Raw genomic sequence first — 14,218 nt, forward strand, 5'->3', positions numbered from 1 at the left:
CGCCCGTAAAGCAACCTGTGCAGTAACAATGCAGTCTGGGGAAGGCTGTTGCTGCTGTGCCTTGAAATGATGCAGAGGATGTGCAGAGAAAATCTCCAGCCATGGGATATTTCCCAGATGAGTTTTTCAGTTTCAGAGAGAGAACAGCCCGATCACCAGCTTGACCCTTTCCCCAGCACGACCCAGAGACTATCTGCCTAATTACAGCCTCAATCCATTACTTCAACCAGAACCAGGGAAAGTCTTTCGTAAAACTTACAACTTTGAAAACAGTCTTAATTCTAGGCATTCATTAAATTGGCTGAAAAGAGCAAATAAAGCTCTGCTGCTGTGCCAACACAGACATTTTGCAGTGGGGAAACTGAGGCACAGAGTATCATCTTCTTAAAGGTTACCAGAAATGAGGCTGCCAGCAAAGCTGGGTGCTAGACCCATCCTGCTCCCACTGGCATGGGGTGCGCAACCAGTTTCCAGGATGGAGAAAAACTACAATGCACATCTCCCACTTCCAAAGAATCCTGTTGGCCTTCCCTTGGCAGATTTCTGCCCCAGAGGGTCTCTGATACTTCCCAACAAGGCATACACGTGAAAAAACACAATTTCCCATTTCTCTTGCTCCTTGGGATGCAATCCTCCTTGGGATGGAGGACACATCCATCAGGGACTCTTTTATTGTTCACCAGCTCTGCCATACATTCAAAAGCTTTAATGACTGGGGGTTTTGAGCGAAAAACTGTACTGGAGCCAAAAGAAGGGGAGAAACGACTCCACTGGAGCCCACTCTGCCCTTAAGGGACACGTCCATGCGCCGCAGTTTTAGTACTGACTATGTGGAGCTGGCTGCTCTGGTGCAATGACAACTGCACATTAAAGATGAGCAAATTGTACAGACATATGTTCCCGGAGGAGGAAATTTCCATGGGGTCTGAAAGGCTCAAATGGAGCCCAGAAAGACAAAGCCGGGTGTACATCCATCAAGACACTGAGAAAAAGACCTTGAGAGTTACTCATTTTGACAGCCTGTTGGCTCATCTTGCAGCGAAGAGGAAACGGCTGCAGGGGACTTGTTTGCTTCCACGTTAGAAAAAAAATAATAATCTATTAACTCCCCATGTTTGCCCAAGAGGAGCCTGTCCAGGAGCTGACCTGTGAGACAGTGATTGGAGAAGGCTGGGGGCTCTGCCTCTGTGGGGCCAGGTGTGACGCGCCCCGTGTTCCACCACCAGCACTGAAGCGAGCAGGATGCTCTTAGTGCTCGGCTAGAAGAAAAGTCCAACCAAAACAGTGACTGCAGTAAAAAAAAACCCAACACATCAGCCACCCGCCAAGCAGTGTGCCAGCTTCACGCCAGCCCTGGGAAGCCACAGGATGCCCCAACTACCGCCCCTGTGACCAGCTGCCCTGCAGGGAAAAGCACTGCAGAGCATGCTGAGCATGACGTGCCTCCAGCACGGCCACTGCGAGCCCCCGCCGTCCCCTCCAACCCGCGCCCGCATCCCCTCTCTCCTGTGCAAAGGCACCTGGCACATAAAACCAACGGGGCTCATTTTGCAGGTCTTTGCAGAACTCTTGTGTCACGTACCTTGTAACCGTTTGATCCCTTTATTGAACGGATTGAGAGGAGCAAAATCCCATCCCAGCTATTCAGGATTTTAATTATTTTTGCTCCCCGGGCTCCGAGAATAGCGGGAGAGCTCTGTGTGCATCACAGCAGTGACCAGACAGCTCGGCACAACTTTGAGATGAACAGCAAGTCACAAGCTCACCAAAACAGAGGAATACGCGCAATCCCTGCAGCACACACCTTCTGTGAAGCCAAAATCCTAACGCAAGTAATATTGCATTTTAAGGGATAAATAAAATTAAACAAGGATGCAAATAAATTCCAAGGCATGCCTGCATGAGACAGATCACAGGGAGCACGCTGTGCTCGGCAGAGAACTCCGCCCCATCGGAACACAAGGTGGACAGGTTTCATGGAAGGAATTGCAAGTCAGTATATTCCTCTTGTCCTGCCCATTCAACACGGCTGCACTGAGCCATCCAGGCACTGTATCAAAGAGAGAAGCAGATATTACTTACGACTCTGTTCCCAGTGCTGAGCTGCAAATCTAACTACCTTCACCAGCAACAGTAATTACTCTTCATTCTTTGCAGCGAGAACATATAATATGATAATCTCCACTTTACAAATCAGAGCAGACACGAAGAAAGTGGCCTCTATAAACAAAGACAAGTCGCATCAAATCCAACTCGCCGACCGGGTTTCTCAGCTCAGCAACACACTGCAAAGGACAACCACACTGATCATTTCTCACATATAAAAATAAGCGGCCTGCGAGTACAGAAGACAAACCCAAAGTCTGCAACAACTTGCCCATGCTTTTCCTATTAATTCTGCATTTTAAACACAGGAACTGCTTCTGGTCGACCTCCAGCAGCCTGGGCCTGCTAACACAGCTTCATGTTGAAATGCGGACACACAAGGAGAAAAGAAGAAGAGATGAGAGAAGAAGAGACAAAAGAAAGAGATAGGAGGTCTGGGGAGACCTTAGAGCAGCCTTCCAGCACTTAAAGGAAAGCTGGGGAGGGGCTCTTGATCAGGGAGTGCAGGGAGAGGATGAAGGGGAAAGGTTTTAAGCTGAAAGAGGGGAGATTGAGATGAGATATTGGGAAGAAGTTTTTTCCTGTGAGGGTGGGGAGGCCCTGGCCCAGGTTGCCCAGAGCAGTGGTGGCTGCCCCATCCCTGGAGGTGTTCCAGGCCAGGTTGGATGGGGCTTGGAGCCCCTGACCCAGTGGGAGGTGGGGGGTTGGAACTGGATGAGCTTTAAGGTGCCTCCCAACCCAAACCACCCTATGATGAAACATTTAAAGATTGTGAATGTCCCCATTGTCCCACAGAGGGTAGTGCGAGCTGGTCTTCCCAACAGAAGCAAACATTTGGTCACGCAACGTCCAAGAGCAAGGAACTTGCCTTCTGCAGGCCAAGGTGAAAGCTCGGCACTCCTTTTTTAGAAGAGAAATATATTCTTTCTACAGACCTCCCAGTCCAGGCCCTTCGGTTGTTCCCGTCCCTGTGTCACAGCTCCAACATAGCAGAGCATCCAAATTTGATCTCCCTTTCCTTGCATGGGGAAGCAAACCAAAGCAATGTCTGGGTACAAACCCCGATCCAACAGCAGTACAACAGCTCGGAGAACTGACTTTTAGGGAGACAGTGTGCTGCCACCACCTCTTGATGCCAGCCACTTATGTTGCTGCGCTTTATTCCCTTTCCAGAGGGAATCACAGCCCACGTGAGTGTGCACGAGGGTAAAGGAGTACAACTTCTGCAGGCAAAGCATAAGAGGACAATAAAAATGCAAAGCCCACTGCAACCATTGCAGCTAACTAGTTTTTTTCATTCCTCTTCTCTTCTCTTCTCTTCTCTTCTCTTCTCTTCTCTTCTCTTCTCTTCTCTTCTCTTCTCTTCTCTTCTCCTCTCCTCTCCTCTCCTCTCCTCTCCTCTCCTCTCCTCTCCTCTCCTCTCCTCTCCTCTCCTCTCCTCTCCTCTCCTCTCCTCTCCTCTCCTCTCCTCTCCTCTCCTCTCCTCTCCTCTCCTCTCCTCTCCTCTTCTCTCCTCTTCTCTTCTCTCCTCTTCTCTCCTCTTCTCTTCTCTTCTCTTCTCTTCTCTTCTCTTCTCTTCTCTTCTCTTCTCTTCTCTTCTCTTCTCTTCTCTTCTCTTCTCTTCTCTATGAAGAGCCACTGCAAAGCAGCTTGAGAATACACAGGATTTTAAACTGGGATTTCTTTCCCCTCTTTTTCATTGCTCATAAGGATGTCCTAGCTGAATTTTCACTGCTATTGCCGACGCGTCACACAACGTGATAAAAGGTAACAGGTAGCTCGCTTGTACGCTGATGAAACCAGCTCGTCTTTTGCTCGATCAAACTATTTCCTATTTGTACTATAATAAACAATTTGACACACAGGGAATTTTTTCCATCTTGTCTTAGCCTGAAGTTATTTTTCCAGGGTACTGAAACCAGCTGCTCCTCTAATTAGTACACTCAGTGCTTATTTTATTCCTCAGATAAAAGTGTCTTATGTTGTAACGAAAGAGTTTGACACTTAAGTCACACATTCATCTATTTTATTGCGAAAGTATGCCTAAAGAGTAGACATCCCAGATAAGGCAACACATTTAATGTGCCATTTCTCTGCATTTTTGCTAACATTACTGCCAATTGGAAGAATTTACAAATAATTTCTTTTCCAGCACATAAATATATAAAATATTTTATTTTCCACATACTGGCAGAACATTTCAGGTCATTCTCCAGATTGCAGACAGAAATGTATGCGTCTCTCATAGTCTGCAATGTTTACATTCATGCAATACCTAATTATGTCTAAGGATAAAGCAAATCAAGGGTATAAACCATGGTAAAATTTGACCTCTATATCCAGACCAAAAGCAAACAATGTGTCCCTCTAAGGCACAGCACACTGGATAGATGCCCAGCAGTACTGAACAACCTACCAGCACACAGTCATGCACCGCTTCTACCAAGATGTAAGCAAAGCAGTGGCTTAATGTGAATCCCGTGCTCCGAGTGATGGAACTACCATTCCTCACCTTCCTTCCCCAAAAGAGGCATTTCTGCACAGAAAAACCCTTTGCCTTTTCTTTTGTTCTGGTGAAAGCAATTACATTATTTTCGAGCACACCTTATTTATGTGAGGTGGTAGTTTGAAACTTTGGGTGGACTGAAATAGGTAGGTCCGGGTGCTCTGAGTGATGGAACCACCATTCCTCACCTTCCTTCCCCAGAAGAGGCATTTCTGCAACGAAAAACCCTTTGCCTTCTCTTTTGTTCTGGTACTTTCATCTCCACATCACAGCAATGCCACAGCATCTCCAGCAGTTCATAAAAAAATGTTTCTGATGATTTATAAGATTTCTCTTGGGAGCTTGAAACACTCCAAGTATACTCTCGTTTTTCTCCGTAATTCATTTTTTTATGCCAACTATAATATTTACCCCTCCTCTTCACCTGGATGAAGTGCGTCTTGCAGAACAGCAAAGAGAGGTGGAAGAAAAGATGAAAAAAGCATTTATAGCAAATGCAGTGGATACTCGTTCTCTGATGCCCGCTTCCTCCAGTGAGGATTGGTAAGAATTAAATATTCACTGGAAATCCCTGCATTCAGCAAAGCTGTGCTCAGAGGGCAAATGTAGTGTGGTCCTTGGCAGGGATGTGACATCCTCAGGACAAGGACAGCCAAGGCCGACTGCTTCCCATCAGCGTCCCTCACTCATACCCTGCCACAGCACAGGAATGAAACATCTTCACCAAGCTGAGTGGTGTAGTTGCCACACCAGAATGATGGGATGTCATCCAGAGGGACCTGGACAGACTGGAGAAGTGGGGTGTGAGAACCTCATGAGGTTAAACAAGGCCAAGTGCAAGGTCCTGCACCTGGGTTGGGGCAATCCCCGTTTTTGGTACACGATGGGGGATGATGTGATTGAGAGCAGGCCTGCAGAGAAGGACTTGGGGTGCTGGGGACGAGAAGCTCAACATGAGCCGGCAACGTGCGCTCACAGCCCAGAAACCAACTGTGTCCTGGGCTGCATCCAAAGCAGCGTGGCCACCAGGGAGGGAGGGGATTCTGCCCCTCTATTCCTCTCTTGGGAGACCTCATCTGGAATACCATGTCCAGTTCTGGAATCCTCAATGTAAGAAGGAGATGGAGCTGTTGGAACAGGTCCAGAGGAGGCTACAAAGATGATCGCAGGGCTGGAGCACCTTCCCTACGAGGACAGGCTGAGAGAGTTGGGGTTGTTCAGCCTGGAGAAGAGAAGGCTCCAAGGAGATCTTATAGTGACCTTCCAGCACTTTAAGGGGCTACAGGAAAGCTGGAGAGGGGCTGTTCATAAAGGCTTGTGGGGACAGGACGAGGGGAACGGGTACAAACTGGAGAGGGGCAGATTTATACTGGACATTAGGAAGAATTTCTTCACTATGAGAGTGGAGAGGCCCTGGCCCAGGTTGCCCAGGGAAGTTGTGGCTGCCCCATCCCTGGAGGTGTTCCAGGCCAGGTTGGATGGGCCTTGGGCAGCCTGAGCCAGTGGGATGTCCCTGCCCATGGCAGGGGCGTGGAGGTGGATGACCTTTAAGGTCCCTTCCAACTCTAACTATTCCATGATCCCCTGCCTCTGTGGCCCAAATTCACCTCAGCTGTCAGGGGAAAAAAAAAAAAAGCCAAGTTGGTGTGCAACTGTTCAGTAAACCTCTTCAGAATATTTGACAGCGAGCTCCGGGGACAGGGAGCTGCTTTTGATGCTCCTTAATGTAGGATTTGCTGTGAGTTTACACTTGCCTGCGCACTGGAAAATATATCTTGTTCTGTTTAGAAGCTCCAACTCATCCTGGAGTTCCACCTTACCATTTCATGGCTAAACTTCCCTCCCTCCTCCCCAGCCCTGTGACAGCTTTGTCACATTATGGCACCAAAGCCCAGAGGATAAGTAACCCAAGCCTTTCTGTGTGCCATGGGCTTCATGGCATGGGACAACTGGTGACCCCATTATCCCAGCAGGCAGGAGCCCCTTCCTCTGAGTCCTAGAGGACATTTGGAAGTTCTTAGACATCCTCAGCTTCACCCCATGATATTCACTGTGGGCAAACCCACCCATTGCACTCACTTCACCCGGTCAGAGCCAGGGCTGCTGGCACATCACCTGGGAAGTTAGGCTGATCGTAGCACTCAAGAACCACAAGTGACACGACACATGTGAAGAGTTCCTGGCCAAAAGCCGAGCTGTGCAATTGCTATTTTCACTTAAGATCAAGCAGCGTTTTCTAACTAACTCCATTTTACCTTTGAACGCAATGAACTATGAAATGTACCTTCATTTCTACTCTGATTTGGAGGCTCACCGTGCGTTACTGAACAGCTGCACGCTACAGCGCCAGAAGCAACTGTCCTTGGGCACGTCTGGAGTTGATCCCTGTGTTATTTACCAAGCTCAGTGAGATCTTTTGTGGCAGAAGGTGGCACAGAGGTGTGAAATGCCCTTCTCATATTAATTTATGCTTTGCCACAAAACCACTCCAGTATACATTGCATGCGCTCCTCTTCCAACACGTGTTGTCCAGCCAAGGGAGAAATCCTGCTCCCACAGCGCAAATGCTCCTCAGCCTGACCTAGACCAGTGTTGAACTTCGCTCCTCATCCCTACAGAAAACAGGGTTTGCAATGAAAACCAAATTCAGACTGGCGCTGGCTGCTCATTATTTGAAGCCCAGCAGTTAAATAAGCCCCGGCAGATACAACGGGTCTGCCATCCTGCAATGTGAACGCGCTCCCAAGGTAATTCCTGATGAAAACCGTATGTTTGCACTAGGTCTGTTCAGGCCGGTTCAGATTAAATATAAACCACTGCCAATTGTATTACCTCATTATTAATAGACACTGGCAGCAGCCTTGTATGGAGAAACGGATGTCTGGCTACGCTACCTGCCGTCACATTGTAATTCATGTCAGGTGCTGGGGGATGCACGGGAGGATTACTGCCTCCCCCTTGGCTTTTCCCGACCATAGGGGACTCCTCCTTGGATGCGACCTTTCATCCAGCTGAGCTTCCCATCCACCTGATGCTGAGCCAAAGCCTTGGAAAAATTCAGCAGCCCTCAAGAGGATTAAATAGAAAGGAGAATAAGGTTGTCCCTGGGAGTGTAGAGCACAACTAGCATCCCTGGGAGCTCACTGGGTTCAAGACTTGCTACCAAATGATGCCCATGCAAAGGAGGGGAAGAAGGAGGAAACTACAGCTGGTGCTCACTACACATTTCAATTTAAATCCCAGAAAAAAATGGAAACAGTCCATTGGAGGAAAAGTAGCCATAAGCCATATAATGTTAATTCAAACTATGTAGTATTAATTCAAGTTGCAGGCAAAGTATATCTTTCACGTAATATTCCCCTACTTGCTCAAAACCTAAGGAATTTCCTATTACCCTGTCTTTTTTCAACGTATGTCCCATTACACCTTCACACAGCACAGACTTGTGTCCAGCCCCAACCCCTCCTGCTTAAAATACTGCAACAATGGGCAGTTGAGACAATAAAAATAATAAAACCACTCAGTACAACCAGACTCTATCTTCGGAGATGTTGGATCTGTTGAGCTGGAAGAGATGGAGGATCATCTCCCATCTCTGCAGAAAACACACCAAGCTTTCTGAAAGGTCTCAGATAGGAATTTAACACCTTCCATCTGCAGCCCATTACTCTACATTTTAACTCCACCTCTCTGATTACAGGTCCCTGCACACTAGGAGTGTATACTAAAGAGTGCCAAAGTCTCAAGTCTGCGAGAGTCAGGGAATAACTGGAGATGAATCAAAACTGGAAGCCAAGTCCACAACACTCTTTTTCCAAAAAAGCAACGAGATTCAGTAAAAGACCCCATGAATTGGCACCGTGCCGAGTCTGGTCTTTGCAAAACCTTAACAAAAAACAGCCAGCAGAACATAACAAGGTGCAAACAGTAATTTTTGGAGAGAATGCTTTCAAAAGACATGGCTCTTTTTTCTTTCCTTTTACGAATGAGATCATTTCAACGACTGATCTTCTCTCTCCACCAGGTTTTGCATTACTTTGTCTCCTTGTGCTAGGGGAGATGCTGAACACCCTCAAGCAGGCTGACAGCCTCTTCCCTGCCTCCCCTGACCTGATGAATACAGTTGTACTGCTGTGCATCTCGTGGAGGCATTCAACTCAGATATCCCCACGGAGGTTGGAGAGCTTCACTCCCACTGCCACCATCTCCCAAGGGCTCTGCCCTCAGCAGTCTTCCCAAAGATGCTGGCATCGCATTGGCTTGCCCAGCATCCCCATTCAGAGCAGGGTAGCATCGCAGCACTCTGGTTTGGCATTGTTTCATCTAACTTTACCTAGCGTTTCCACCCTGCTGCAGCCTCCTGCACAAGGGAGGGAGAAGGTTGGATCCACATCCCAGATTCCCTGCACATTTCAGGCATCAGGGAAGTCTCCCTTCCTGCTCTGACCAAGGACATTTTAAAGACAGTCTGCTCGTTGCGATCAGCTCTGATTGTAGCTTTGCAGCAGTTAAAAAGTCCCCCCTGGCTCCAGCATCCTGATGCTGCATTTCTCTCTTCCAGTTAATGGTGGGTTCTGTTTCTTTTATTACCTCTTAGTAATTGTGTGATGAGCTCTCACAGCAGGACTTTGCTCAAAATCATTCCACCCTTCTAAACTTCTCTTTCAAAAACTATCAACACTTTATTGTGACACAGCAAATCTCTCATCCACAGCATCTTTTACTTGCAAGGAGCAGCGAGGCTGCAGGACCGGGCAGCTCTGCTTGGGTGGGTGTCCAGTAAGCATCACTGGGCCAGATGCTGCCCAGAAACAAAAGGTTACAACAGCCTTTTAAAGGACCATTTGCAACTTTGCACAGAAAGTTTGCAAGAGTTGGTCTGTTTTCACCCAAGTGTGTCAGTCGGTTGAATAATACGTGCTCCGTCTCCCTTGCATGGGTTGTCTGAGAGGCAAGTTTATCCATGGGAAGCCAGTAGCTCATGGCTATCTGCCCTTTTCTTGCTGTGGTGAAAGGCAACATTTTGTGGTTTCCTTCCCAGTCTTTCCTTGGTGACCATAAACTCTGATCCAAAAACATGGGCTGCAACGCACTGGGAAAGCCCTCCTCCACCAGCAACATCCAACAGCAAGGACTTACCATCCATGTCAAGGCGTTGCATGATAATCGCCAGCTCCACCTCACTGGGCATGTACCCCAAGGAACGCATTGCCATGCCCAGCTCCTGCTTGGATATAAAGCCATTCCCATCCCTGTCCAGCACCCGGAAAGCCTCACGGATTTCTGTAAAGGAGAAGGAAAAAGAGAGGAGTTATTATGGTGGAGGACTCTCTGGTCAATGCATCTGAACACATGGGACACAGAAGCAGTATATATTGCCTTTTCTAGTGTTAATGATGCATATTTGATCATTTCAAGTTGGTGTAATCATTATAAGTTCAAACACACATGTATGTGTAGGTGTGCACTCATGCATGCCTGCCTCTGCATGCAGACAGATAAATACAACAGCATCCACACTCATGCTGCCTATTTTCTGTGCTAAATATTATGTGCAAAATGATTTATTCATAACACATTGAATTCCGTTTCTTCCTTCAGCATCTGCCCTGGATTACTGTGGGTGAGCTACAGTAAAGCCTCCCTGATACAGCTGCACAGCAAACCCCAGCCCCAGGGACTCCTCCAGCAGCCTTTCTTCACGCCCCTGAGCACATCTGCGAGGCAGATTTACTTTACGTCACACAGGCAGATCAAGCTCTGATTTTCTCCAACAAAACTGTGTGAACAGGAATAGTTGGGTGCCAACTCTGCCCCGCGGGCTATGGAACTCTGCAGCCAAAGCCTGGATGTACCCATTATCCCTTGTGCGATAAATGCGGATGGACCTATTTTAAACCACACCCAGGCAATTTCCATGTCTCGTTCCTCTTCATAGTTTTTCCCCGATTTATAACTGTTTTACAGCAATAAACACCCTCAGATCAATAAAAACGCCGACGGCATGAAAGGAATCACTTCCATCAGTCTTCCTCAGCCTGGCTCAGCTTCTGACATCTGACTTTGTTTTGCTTTTTAATTCGCTCCAGCCCTTAATAGCTTCTCTCCACTCGTGCATCACACCGAAGGACCCCCACACATCCACCACCTTGACAGCTCAGACCTCTCAGCTTGAAGCCCCACCACCGAATTCCCCAGATCCAACCGCTGCAAATGTGAAACAGAGAAACCTTCCCATTTCAGCCAGCTGGGAGCCTCTTTACTTGAGAGGATTTGGTTGGAGGTGGGGAAAGAGGGGCAGATTTCTTAGTTTTGGTTAAACAGTCTTTGCACCGTGTTGTGGAGAGGAAAACACAGGATGCTTTATCGTATCTCCTGTGGGAATGAGAATATATTGGAAACCAGCAGGCTGGGGCCCCCTGTAACGTGTTCAGAGGAGCTTAATCTTCACATGAAAGACTTTCATTGGAGAGGTGGGAGGGAGAATTCAGCAATTTTTTTTGGGGGGGAAAGCCTCTAACTAATTAAAAACTACTCTATTCTCTATCATGAAACAGATCAGCTTGGAAACGTTTGTCCAACCCTGGATCGTTAGGCATTAAGCCTTAGAGGAGAAAATATTCTTGGTCTTGCTGTGGACTCCCGGTACATCAGCTCCCTCTCCCCCTCTGCTCCCAGGCATAAGGGAGGCACCAGATCCCACAGTGGAGCTAAGCTTTTCCTTTGGAAAAAGTTGGGAGCATCATAACCCACTGGGAAATAATTTCAGGGACATCTTTGCTAACAGGTTATTTAAAGCTTTACAATTCCAAGGCTGCTTCTTGATCACCTCCCATCAAAGCTCAGCACCACCAGTGTGTTGGCAGGGTTTGCTCCAATTCCCATGTGCTGCTTTGTGCCCTGTGTAATAACCTGGTGACGTGCCAGGGCCAGCGCATCTCTGTGACCGTCTGCTTTATCTCCATCACAAACGTGGTCATTATAATGAGATAAGACCAATTTTTAACCCAGTCAGAAAGCCCACTGGTGCAAAAAGGAAAGATGCTATTAATCCAAGTGAATATTGGGTCAGATTCGTAATATCTACATTTCGGGTTTAGCTCTGCATCAGCTGTGGCTTCTTTAAACTTGAAGGCTTCACCTTGTCTCCCTGCCAGCCCAAGCTGGTGTAAGCTCGGTGATATGAAAAGATGCTGAGGCTGTTCAAAGCAGGCTCAGTTGGAAGTATTGGTACATAATGCAAAGAGCCTTTGGAGTAGGAACGAATCCCATTAGACATTGCCAGCTGTAGTGAAATCTATTTTCATATGCTGTGCCGAAAGCTAAAGTGCAGTAAATATTACATTGAAATCAATTAATTTTAAAATAAACTCTTGACAGCTGAAGATGAAAGAACTAAAAATATTGCGAGGAGCTGAGAAAGTATTTTAGAAAATAAAATATGAGTCTACCTTCAGAAAAGTTTACACGTGAGTTAGACTGATCCAAATTACATGAATAAATTACGTGTGTGCAGAAGCTCCACTGTAGGATATCTGAATGCCAACATCTACTGAGTATCCTTTCCAGATACACTGATTTCTGAAGGAGTGTTTAAGCACTGCAACCTTTGAGCCTCGATCAGAGGAGAAAACCCCACACATTTGGGGCTCTATTCCATACCTCTCAGAAACCTGAACTTTTGACCAAGTCTGAAACATCTTTCACACATCAACTCCTGAAACCAAGTGGAGCTTTTTTTTCACTCATCACTCTATAAATATCACTTGTTCAGAGGTATATTTGAAGAGTTATTTATAGGTTGAACACACTGTACACGAAGCAGTTATGACCTCAGCCAGTGCCTCCTCTTTATCTTTACATGTAACACCACCTCCTTCTCAGCTTTTCTTTGTAGTGATTCCTTCTCGTCCAACGTATTTGCAGGTGTTGTCCTGCACATGACCCAAGGTGTGAGCCACACGGCTGAGCATCCTCCCGAAATGCAGCCCCACCAGCTCTCTGCACTGGTACTGCTGAAGAGCCGGTCCCAAACAGCAGTTCAGGAACCTGTGGCACTCTGGCTGGTCCTCACCTTCATTTCCAGCGGTTAAATTTCATTATCCAGCTAAAAATACAACAGCACTTTCCCCATATGACTTTCCCAAAGAAGTCGCCATGGCAACTGATGCTCAGTGGCTCATAACTGGGAGCAGATGTGGTCCATGGAGTAAATCTCTCTACAAAGACATTGCCACGGTTTGGGAGAAACTTTGAGACCTCTTCCACTTTGGCTGGAAGCTGCTCTGCGTAGAGGTGCTTTATCCTGGTCAAGAAAAGCAGAAGTCTGATTTGTCTTTAGAAGGAAGACAAAGATACAAGGGAGAACTGGTGTTGACGTGATGGTGCCCCAGCAGCTGCCTCTGCCTTTGCCCAGCCTGGCTGGCAGCAGCCCTTCCCATCAAACTGAGCACATATATTCAGATTACACCTTCCCTGGGGTGTTAGCCAACAGTAATATTTATTCCCCTTTCCACTGAATAGTATCTTCTTTGATTCTCAAATATAGGAAGGTGATAAAGATACTATAATACGTATTAAAGTACTCTAATATATACTGTTATATACTACATACTATGATGGCACTGGCCTAAACCTCAGGGAATGTGACTTCTAAAGGAGCCCAGGCTAGACCTGAGTGCTCTTCTCCGTGCCTCAGTTTCTCCAGCCCTTGGGAACAGCGATGCTGCTGCTCTGTACAAGCTGATTTCAACATAAAAATACGCGCAGGCATTGTGACTATCAGCAGCATTAAACCATTTCACTCTCAGAATTAATTCAAACGGTACCAGTAAGCAATGCTGCTGCAAAGAGACTCCATCAGATGAACCATAGATGATGCCTAATGCTGAACAGCATTCAAGTGAACGAGAGGAGAGTTCAGCCTCCAACCCCATCCTAACACCTTTGTTGGTCTCAGAGAGAGTAGACACAACATTAATTAAAATCCTAAATAATATGAGGCTCTTAAGAGCTGACAGGACAAGAAGTCCAGCAAGAACGAAGGAGCGCTGTGTGAATAGGCTAAGATTTTGAAGCAGAAGGGCCCTCACCTGAGAGCCAGCTGTCCCGAGGCGGGAGGGTGAGCTGGGTTTGAAGGCACATTTCTCAGGAAAGTTTAGTTCAGTGATTTTACCCAGATGAGGATTTGTATTCCACGGGAGCTGAGAGCGCAGCACAACACCCATTTCTCAGAGTTAGTTGAGCATTCTAAAGCTGCACGGGGAGGGCTTGCTTTGAATTCATTCCCTCTCTTTCCTCACATTTAACAGCTGCACCTTTCTGAGCATGTGGCCATCCAGTTCCCCCCTACACTCTTCTGGAAAGAAGAAAGGAAAGAAAGAAAGAAAGGAAAGAAAGGAAAGAAAGAAAGACAGAGAGAAAGAGAGAAAGAAAGAAAGAGAGAAAGAAAGAAAGAGAGAAAGAGAGAAAGAAAGAAAGAAAGAAAGAAAGAAAGAAAGAAAGAAAGAAAGAAAGAAAGAAAGAAAGAAAGAAAGAAAAGAAAGAAATGAAAGAAAAAAAGAAAGAAAAAGAAGAGAAAAGAAAGAACCAGAGAAAAGGCTGGGT

At 46.8% G+C, this 14,218-nt stretch overlaps 1 protein-coding gene across 2 annotated transcripts in view; it reads right to left on the reverse strand.

The window, feature by feature from the left end:
- The window catches only part of CALN1 (calneuron 1), a 136,528-nt gene that overhangs the window by 71,244 nt on the left and 51,066 nt on the right, over positions 1 to 14,218 (reverse strand). For both annotated transcript variants that reach the window (XM_054085346.1, XM_054085345.1), the window contains exon 3: positions 9,752 to 9,895. In XM_054085346.1, the coding sequence (XP_053941321.1) occupies positions 9,752 to 9,895 (144 nt within the window). The remainder of the gene's footprint in view (positions 1 to 9,751; positions 9,896 to 14,218) is intronic.

Source organism: Cuculus canorus, chromosome 20, assembly GCF_017976375.1.
Source record: "Cuculus canorus isolate bCucCan1 chromosome 20, bCucCan1.pri, whole genome shotgun sequence".
Classification (NCBI taxonomy): domain Eukaryota; kingdom Metazoa; phylum Chordata; class Aves; order Cuculiformes; family Cuculidae; genus Cuculus; species Cuculus canorus.